The sequence below is a fragment of the Oncorhynchus kisutch genome, linkage group LG12 (assembly GCF_002021735.2).
Source record: "Oncorhynchus kisutch isolate 150728-3 linkage group LG12, Okis_V2, whole genome shotgun sequence".
NCBI lineage: Eukaryota > Metazoa > Chordata > Actinopteri > Salmoniformes > Salmonidae > Oncorhynchus > Oncorhynchus kisutch.
The window spans coordinates 23,668,821-23,679,322 of record NC_034185.2 but is presented as its reverse complement, the minus strand read 5'-3'; the positions used below and the strand labels follow the sequence as shown (position 1 = coordinate 23,679,322).

At 41.9% G+C, this 10,502-nt stretch overlaps 1 protein-coding gene across 1 annotated transcript; it reads right to left on the bottom strand.

The window, feature by feature from the left end:
* Positions 1 to 1,523: 1,523 nt before the first annotated feature.
* Positions 1,524 to 10,193, bottom strand: LOC109901369 (protein unc-93 homolog A-like). The gene is made up of 8 exons (XM_020497392.2): positions 10,029 to 10,193; positions 9,724 to 9,905; positions 9,116 to 9,345; positions 8,795 to 8,917; positions 2,564 to 2,775; positions 2,309 to 2,444; positions 2,081 to 2,212; positions 1,524 to 1,985 (listed from the first exon to the last, which is right to left on the bottom strand). The coding sequence occupies exons 1-8, from the start codon at positions 10,116 to 10,118 to the stop codon at positions 1,675 to 1,677; spliced, it is 1,416 nt and encodes a 471-aa protein (XP_020352981.1). The 5' UTR covers positions 10,119 to 10,193; the 3' UTR covers positions 1,524 to 1,674.
* Between the last annotated feature and the right edge of the window lie 309 nt (positions 10,194 to 10,502).

The following is a 10,502-nucleotide window of genomic DNA, read 5'->3' as shown; positions in this document are numbered from 1 at the left end:
AATATTTTTTTCCATTGTAGTCGCAAAAACCATCAATGGTGAAACTGGTTCTCATGAGGATCGCCACTGGAAAGGAAGACCCAGAGTTACCAGCCTCAGAAATTGCAGCCAAATAAATGCTCCACAGAGTTCACAAGTAACAGACACATCTCAACAACTGCTCAGAGGAGACTGTGAATCAGGCCTTCATGGTCGAATTGCTGCAAAGAAACCACTACTAAAGGATATCAATAAGAAGAAGAGACTTGCTTGGGCCAAGAAACATGAGCAATGGACATTAGATTGATGGAAATCTGTCCTTTGGTCTGATGAGTCCAAATTTGAGATTTTTAGTTCCAACCACAGTGTCTTTGTTAGACGCATAGTAGGTGAACGGATGATCTCTGCATGTGTGGTTTCCACTGTGAAGCATGGAGGAGGAGGTGTGATGGTGTGGGGGTGCTTTGCTGGTGAAACTGTCTGTGATTTATTTAGAATTCACTGCACACTTAACCAGCATGTCTGCCACAGCATTCTGCAGCAATACTATATCCCATCTGGTTTGCGCTTAGTGGGACAAATCATTCGTTCTTCAACAGGACAATGACCCAACACACTTCTAGGCTGTGTAGGGGCTATTTAACCAAGAAGGAGAGTGATGGAGAGCTGCATCAGATGAATTGGCATCCACAATCACTCAACCTCAACCCAATTGAGATGAGTTGGACTGCAGAGTGAAGGAAAAGCAGCCAGCAAGTGCTCAACATATGTGGGAACTCCTTCAAGACTGTTGGAAAAGCTGGTTAAAAGAAAAACCAGAGTGTGCAAAGCTGTCATCAAGGCAAAGGGTGGCTACTTTGAAGAATCTAAAATCGAAATATATTTGGATTTTTTAAACATTTTTTGTTACTACATGATTTCATATGTGTTATTTCATAGTTTTGATGTCTTCACTATTATTCTACAATGTAGAAAATAATACAAAATAAAGAAAAGCCCTTGAATGAGTATGTGTGTCCCAACTTTCGACTGGCACTGTATTTTCATGAAATGTTATTTTGATTAATTCATAGTATTTCATCCTTGCACAAGATATAGCCCCGGCACAAATCTAGGGTTGCTACCCAAGCTGGCTGGTTGTTCATTCTATCGGTTCGGTAGCCATAGACATGACCCAGTCATTCAGTCTTTTTGTTCTGTATCTATGGACGCAACACAAGCGTTCGTTCTAAATGTTCCATTGCCATACTGACTGGCAACGTTCTTATCCCAAGCTTGCTAGCTAACTTAGTCACGTCAACAGTGCAGCCAGAATAACAACAGAAGCTGTGTTCATTACTATGGGACAGCTGGAGATCGAATTTGGATAATGAAACAATGTTGCAAATGTCAAAGATACAGTCAGCAAGGTTTATTCAAATCTCCTCTGTTGAAAACTAAATGTTAGTCTAAAAAATGTGAGATAATGTCTAGATGCTTTTCATAGTGGAGATCAAGTTTAAATTGCCTGACTGGGCTGATGAGACAGTGGATTGCACAGTCAGATGAAACAGAGTAAAGAGGTATTTTAACGTCATAGATTTATCTGGTGGTAACTTGTGGAATAGACACCGGCTGGAATGCGGTTTTAACCAATCAGAGTTCAGGATTAGACTCACCTGTTGCATAAGTCTACATATCAAATCCACATATTGTCTACAAGCTGGTCTGAGCAATGATGTGATGTATGTTTTTTGAGTAGTCTGTGTATTGGTCTGTGTCCTTTTTATAGTCTTTGTCATATACTCCCTCCTCCACCGGAAGTGTAGGATTGTTGTGTTCTTGGTACTCTGCCCACAAACAGGTAACCATGGAGAGGATCAGAACTCCAAGGAGGATGTAGATCTTGGTGTCTAGACAGATGAAGGTACTGTAGGCAAAGGCTATCACGAACCCCAGGGACTCCCACATACAGCAGTTAGCAAACGCTGCCTCTGATTGTCTGGGGAAGAGAACCCCGTACAGCGCTGCAAATAAAAACAACCACTGTTACCTCTGTTCTGTACAAAATGTTTGATGTACCTAGCATGTCACGGTAATACATTTCAATAACTCAACTCACAGTTGGTTTGTGCCTGCCATACCGCATCTGCCATGCCCCAGAGAGCAGGAAACACAAAGAACACTGGCAGCTGGTCTGGGTGAGGCCTCCAGAACAACAGGGCCATGATACAGGCAAAGTTGTTCGCCGCAGCTGTAAGAGCGGTGAGTAGTAAGTGATTTGATTTGAAGTGTGTCGTATAGGATACCAATGAAAATGTTAATGTCTCTATTGGAAAGCTCTTCTTACCCAAGCAAAACAGTGGGGCTCTTCCAGTGTATTCTGCCAACCTCCCAAACATAAAGGAACATAACGAATTTGTGGCTCCAAAACATATCATCGCATATCCAACGTAATGGATTCCTAATGAACAGGTCACATAGTTCTGCAAAAGAAACAACAAAAGAAGTTCACAAACAACTTTTAGCCACTCTTCCGTTGGTAAAGAATTCTTGAACGTTGGATTCCTCGAGGCAGGGTAAGAACCATGTATCGTCTCCTCACCTTTGTGTATTCACCGGAGAGGAAACTCTGCTCAAAGCCACTGTACATGGACAAAGGGATGAGAATGATGAGTCTCTTGTCTTTCAGGAGTGTAAACGTGGCCAGGAAGGTGCTCCAGAATGGTTCTCTGTTCCCTCGGAACTCCTGGGCCTGATCTCTGTCTATGTTATCCAGAAATACTGCCACTATGACCATGGCCAGCACACCCACCCCTAGTACACAACAGAAACAAACATTAGAACATTTCAATAGCATCAACCTGCAGGGCTGGATTACCAAACGGTCATGCAGAGCTCATGCCCCAGGCCCCCGGTGTATGAAATGTATGTACATGTGTGTGTGTGTGTGTGTGTGTATATATATAGTTTGTGGACACCTGCTCTTCGAGCATGTCATTCCAAAATCATGGGTCCCCCTTTGCTGCTATAACAGCCTCCACTCTTCTGGGAAGGCTTTCCATTAGGTGTTGGAATATTACTGCGTGAACTTGCTTCTGTAAAGCCACGAGCATTAGTGAATTCGGACACTGATGTTGAGCGATTAGGCCTGGTTCGCAGTCAGCATTTCAATCCATCCTAAAGGGGTTCGATGGGGTTGAGGTCAGGGCTCTGTGCAGGCCAGTCATGTTCTTTCTGTATGGACCTTGCTTTGTGCACGGGGGCATTGTCATGCTGAAACAGGAAGGGGCCTTCCCCAATCTTTTGCCACAAAGTTGGAAGCACAGAATCATCTAGAATGTAATTTTATGCTGTAGCGTTAAGATTTCCCTTCAAAGTAACTAAGGAGCCAAGCCCGAACCATGAAAAACAGCCCATGACCATTATTCCATCTCCACCAAATTTTACAGCTGGCTCAGTGCATTTGGGCAGGTAACATTCTCCTGGCATCCGCCAAACCCAGATTCATCCGTCGGACTGCCAGATAGCAAAGCGTGATTCATCACTCCAGAGAATGCGTCTCCACTGCTCCAGAGTCCAATGGCGGCAAGCTTTACACCACTCCACCCGACTCTTGACATTGCGCATGGTGATTTTAGGCTTGTGTACGGCTGCTCTGCCATGTAAACCCATTTCATGATGCTCCCGATGAACAGTTATTGTGCTGATGTTCCTTTCAGAGGAAGTTTGAAACTCGGTAGTGAGTGTTGCAACCGAGGACAGACGATTTTTACGTGCTACATGCTTCAGAACTTGGCGGTCCTGTTGCTGCCGGTGTTGCTCTTAGATGTTTCCACTTCACAATAACAGCACTTAGAGTTGGCAGGGCAGAAATTTGATGAACTTGCTTGTTGGAAAGGTGGCATGCTGTCATGGTCCCATATTGAAAGTCACTGAGCTCTTCAGGAAGGCCATTCTACTTCCAATGTTTGGCTATGGAGATTGCATGGTTGTGTGCTCGATTTTATACACATGTCAGCAACGGGTTTAGCTGAACTAGCCGAATCCACTAATTTGAATGGTGGCCACATACTTTTGTGCATATATAGTGTATACAGTGGCAAGAAAAAGTACAGTGCCTTGCGAAAGTATTCGGCCCCCTTGAACTTTGCGACCTTTTGCCACATTTCAGGCTTCAAACATAAAGATATAAAACTGTATTTTTTTGTGAAGAATTAACAACAAGTGAGACACAATCATGAAGTGGAACGACATTTATTGGATATTTCAAACTTTTTTAACAAATCAAAAACTGAAACATTGGGCGTGCAAAATTATTCAGCCCCTTTACTTTCAGTGCAGCAAACACTCTCCAGAAGTTCAGTGAGGATCTCTGAATGATCCAATGTTGACCTAAATGACTAATGATGATAAATACAATCCACCTGTGTGTAATCAAGTCTCCATATAAATGCACCTGCACTGTGATAGTCTCAGAGGTCTGTTAAAAGCGCAGAGAGCATCATGAAGAACAAGGAACACACCAGGCAGGTCCGAGATACTGTTGTGAAGAAGTTTAAAGCCGTATTTGGATACAAAAAGATTTCCCAAGCTTTAAACATCCCAAGGAGCACTGTGCAAGCGATAATATTGAAATGGAAGGAGTATCAGACCACTTCAAATCTACCAAGACCTGGCCGTCCCTCTAAACTTTCAGCTCATACAAGGAGAAGACTGATCAGAGATGCAGCCAAGAGGCCCATGATCACTCTGGATGAACTGCAGAGATCTACAGCTGAGGTGGGAGACTCTGTCCATAGGACAACAATCAGTCGTATATTGCACAAATCTGGCCTTTATGGAAGAGTGGCAAGAAGAAAGCCATTTCTTAAAGATATCCATAAAAAGTGTCGTTTAAAGTTTGCCACAATCCACCTGGGAGACACACCAAAAATACAATAATTTGTGTGTTATTAGTTTAAGCCCACTCTATTTGTCTATTGTTGTGACTTAGATGAAGGTCAGATCAAAATTGATGACTAATTTATGCAGACATCCAGGTAATTCCTAAAGGTTCACTACTTTTTCTTGCCACGGTATATACAAATACCTTGCAAAAGTTTTCATCCCCCTTGGCGTTTTTTCCTATTTTGTTGCATTACAACCTGTAATTTAACTAGATTTTTATTTGAATTTCATGTAATGGACATACACAAAATAGTCCAAATTGGTGAAGTGAAATGAAAAAAATGACTTATTTAAAAAAATTAAAAAAAGTGGTGTATGCATATGTATTCACCTCCTTTGCTATAAAGCCCCTAAATAAGATATTGTGCAACCAATTGTCACATGTTCTGTCACATGATCTGAGTGTGTATATATACACCTGTTCTGAAATGCCCCAGAGTCTGCAAAACTATTAAGCAAGAGGCACCACCAAGCAAGCGGCACCATAAAGACCGAGGAGCGCTCCAAACAGGTCAGGGACAAAGTACAGATCAGGGTTGGGTTATAAAAAAATATCAGAAACTCTAAACATCCCACGGAGCACCATTAAATCCATTATTACGTTTTTTAAAAGAATATGGCACCACAACAAACCTGCCAAGAGAGGGCCGCCCACCAAAACTCACAGACCTGGCAATGAGGGCATTAATCAGAGTGGCAACAGAGACTCTGAAGGAGCTGACCCTGAAGGAGCTTCAAATCTCCACGGTGGAGATTGGAGTATCTGTCCATAGGACCACTTTAAGCCATACACTCCACAGAGCTGGGCTTTACGGAAGAGTGTCTGGGAAAAAAAGCAATTGTTGTAAGAAGAAAATAAGCAAAAACGTTTGGTGTTCACCAAAAGGCATGTGGGAGACTCCCCAAACATATGGAAGAAGGTACTCTGGTCAGATGAGACTAAAATGTTGCTTTTTGGCCATCAAGGAAAACTCTGTCTGGCGCAAACCAACACCTCTCATCACCCTGAGAACATCATAAACATCATCAAGTATTCTTCAGAAGTATGCTTAGGGTCATTGTCCTGCTGGAAGGTGAACCTCCATCCCAGTCTCAAATCTCTGGAAAACAAACAGGTTTCCCTCAAGAATTTCCCTGTATTTAGCGCCATCCATCATTCCTTCAATTCTGACCAGTTTCCCAGTCCCTGACGATGAAAAACATGGGATGTTTTTCTTTGGGCAGCCTGGTGAGAGAGGGAGCACACGTGACACTGCCACAGGAAAGGAAGACGCAGAGTGACCTCTGCTGCAGAGGATACATTCATTGGAGTTACCAGCCTCAGAAATTGTAGCCCAAATAAATGCCTCACAGAGTTCACATAACAGACACATTTCAAAATCAACTGTTCAGAGGAGACTGCATGAATCAGTCCTTCATGGATTAATTTCTGAAAAGAAACCACTACTAAATGACACCAATAAGAAGAAGAGACTTGCTTTGGGCCAAGAAACACGAGCAATGGACATTAGACCAGTGGAAATCTGTCCTTTGGTTTGAGTCCAAATGTGAGATTTTTGGTTCCAACCGCCTTGTCTTTGTGAGACGCAGAGTAGGTGAACGGATGATCTCCACATGTGTGGTTCCCACCGTGAAGCATGGAGGAGTAGGTGTGATGGTGTGGTGGTGCTTTGCTGGTGACACTGTCAGCGATATATTTTTAAATTCAAGGCACACTGAACCAGTATGTCTACCACAGATTTCTGCAGTGATTCACCATCCCATCTGATTTGCGCTTAGAGGGTCTATCATTTGTTTTTCAACAGGACAATGACCCAACACACCTCTCGGCTGTGTAAGGGCTATTTTACCAAGATGGAGAGTGATGGAGTGTTGCATCAGATGACCTGGCCTCCACAATCACCCGACCTCAACCCAATTGAGATGGTTTGGGATGAGTTGGACCGCTGAGTGAAGGAAAAGCAGCCAGCAAGTGCTCAGCATATTTGGGAACTCCTTTAAGACTGTTGGAAAAGCATTCCAGGTGAAGTTGGTTGAAAGAATGCCAAGAGTGTGCAACGCTGTCATCAAAGCAAAGGGTGGCTACATTGAAGAATCCAAAATCTAAAATATGTTTTGATTTGTTTAACAACTTTTTGGTTACTACATGATTCCATATGTGTTATTTCATAGTTTTGATGTCTTCAATATTATTCTACAAATTATTATTATTATTATTATTATTATTATTATTCTATAAAGAAAAACCCTTGAATGAGTAGGTGTGTCCAAACTTTTGACTGGTTGTCACGCCCTGGTCTAAGTATTTTGTGTTTTTTCTTCATGTATTGGGTCAGGCCAGGGTGTGGCATGGAGTTTTTGTATTGTGGTGTGTTTTGTCTTGGGGTTTTGGTGTGTAGATATTTGGGATTGTAGCTAGTGGGGTTTTCTAGCAAAGTCTATGGCTGTCTGGAGTGATTCTCAATCAGAGGCAGGTGCTTATCGTTGTCTCTGATTGGGAACCATATTTAGGCAGCCATATTCTTTGAGTTTGTCGTGGGTGATTGTCCTATTTGTCTTGATGTCCTTGTATATGTTAGTTGACACAAGTATAGGCTGTTTTTGTTTCGTTTATTTGTTTTTGTAGTGTTCGTGTTTAGTTCGTGTTTTACGTTTGTCTAATAAACATGGATCGCAATCGACACGCTGCAGTTTGGTCCGACTCTCATTCATCACCACTAGAAAACCGTAACACTGGTACTGTATATATATATGGAGATCGGTGGGCCCCCAAGTGGTATATGATAGCAAAATGTGTAGAATTTCAGGAAATTTGCTTTTAAACAGCACATTTTATTCTCTGCCCCATGGCAAAATGTGTAGAATTGCAGGGAATTAGCATTAAAATTGCAACATTTCCTCTTAGCCTTGTTGGATTCTAGCTTGAAATATACTTATTAATGTTACCATACTAGAACTTATTGATTACTTTAAATATAAGGAATGTATATGTTGGGGTCAATGAAGGGTGAATAGGAAGGTGGTGTATGGGAAGTTACTGAGTGAGACAAGGGGAAGAGCTGAACGTTATTTTTCTGTTCAAACATGTTATTGTTGAATATCAACGCTACTAAGGAGGGAGGCGAAAGGAAACAGCTAGTCTCTGCTGAGGCAGGTCAGCTGCGGAACTAGGAAGGAGAGAGGAATTCGACTCCAGGTCAAGTCAACAGATGAAGTGAAAAGAAACCTTTGGGAGGGGGGCTAGAGAAGCCCATCACAATGACCCTCCTACAGTTCTATCTCAAACACATACATTTCCACACCCACGAAGGTTCTAGCATCAGGCAGGGCCATGACTACACCAGTGAGAGGAATCAACTAAGTTCCTGCCTAGCAACATAGATGTATCGGCTATCTATATGTGTAAGGAGTTGACCCCACCTAGTAGGAGGTTATAAATATATGTGCTTGTGTAATCATACCTTGTCTTTCAGCTGTATGACCCAGTGGGTGGATAAACTTGGTTTGAACTTTTCCTAGTCGTCTGTTTGTGTTTTTACTCTGTTTGTTCAGAACCTAACAGCCTCATGACAAAATGTGTAGAATAGCATTATAAAACTGTAGAATATCAGGAAATGTGCTTTGAAACTGCATAATTTTCTCTCAGCCTCATGGCAAAATGTGGACAAAAGCATGAGATGAGCTATAAAACACCACATATTTTTTTCTCTGTCCCATGGCAAAAAGTGTAGAGTTGAGGGAAGTTAGTTTTAAAACTGCAACATCCTCTCTCTGGACCATGTCAAAATGGTGTGTGTGTGTGTGCGGAGGGAGGGGGGGGGGGGGGTAAATGCACTATTATGGCTGTGTCAAAGTGTAACACTGACAAACAATAGTAGGTTCTTACCAATATAGCAGCCGACTAGTGTCCAGACTAATTCTTGTGCTGGTCTTTTGGTCGTGGAGTTTACATTGATATCAATGCACACACCTGCACCACAATATTGTAGATCTTCCTCAGAGATGTCAGCTAGGAGAACATAAAGATATCATTATGACAGATGGTACCATAGAGGATGGTTGGGCAAGAACACCTCTCATAATGTACACTGCACATGATGCATCTCATTCACTTTATCCTACAGTCACCCTTTAACTTAGAAATGTTACTACTTTCACAAACAAGTTGCATTTGTTCTGTGTGTGTATGTGTGCACTTGCTACTTACGTATATCTGTATCTGAACCAAATATCAACGACGACATTAGGTTTCCCCATACAGCCGAAGACTGGAATATCAAGAAAAATATGCCAAAGTACTTATTGATAACATCCGCTGCTGCCTTGTTTTCTTTAGGGGCCTGCAGGTTGCCACAGATGGTGAGAAGGGTACACTTGGCTGACCATAGTGGAGAACCTCCCATACCCAGGATCACAGAGGTGGGGATCAGAGTGTACCTAGAAGAGGACAGATGAATATGGTTAGCATCAGACACTGCCTACAGTTTGTAAACTAACACCGCTACTGACAGGCCAGTCCAGGAAGCATGGCAGAGAGGGATAGGATTCATACCATGTGTGTAAACAACTTTGTTGATGGACACTACTTTCACATAATTAGTTTAAGTTACTCACAGAGTACTGAAATAATCCCAACTCTACTTGGTAACAACAAGTTAATATATGTGTACTATGCCAAATGTTTTACTCATTGAGGTAGGGAGGTACATGATTAGTTGTATTGTAATTTTGCTCTTAAATCACGAAGAAGATACACAGCTTGTTGAAAGTTGTAAACAATGAAGGTCTGAACAGGTTTTAGCCAGTTTGCTTTACCATCCTGGATAGAGGTTCCCAATTGAATAGGTCACATAGCAGCCCATGCCGACAACAATAGTCCATTTGCAGCCCAGGTTTTTGATGAGAGTGGGTGTTAGGAACATGGATGACAGGATGATGGAGGCATAGATAACACTGAGAGATGTCACCCCCATCCCATCCTCGGCATTCAGACTGCTCTGTAACACAGGAGAGGGATGGTGCCATCAATTATCAACCACCAGAAATTGCAGTGTTGAATTGTACCTTAATATTCAAACAATCATCTATTTAATGATCGACACGACAGTATCTTGAGTTACCTGTAAACTCTGAAGTCCTCCATACGCTGTGAACAGAGATAAAAATCCAATGGATACCACCAGAACATTTTTCATATTTCGGTCTATCATTTCTGCAACGTGAATATCTATAAGAAAAGTATATTCCAGATTACAACTCCACTGGACGGTTGTCAAAGCAAAGTCTTAGGTAAAACCACTGAGCCTTTATATAGTGAAGCTGGTTAAATTGGGGACAAAGTTCATTCCGTTCTACTGTTAGATATGTGTCCTCTGCTGAAGAGCTCTTACAGGGTTAATACTGTCATAAAAATCCTGGAAAATAAATGTCATTTTAAAATGTTTTCCAGGCCTGGAAAAGCAGTGGTGGAAAAATTACCCAATTGTCATAGTTGAGTAAAAGTAAAGATACCATAATAGAAAATAACTCAGGTAAAAGTGAAAGTCACCCAGTAAAATACAACTTGAATAAAAGTCTAAAAGTATTTGGCTTGA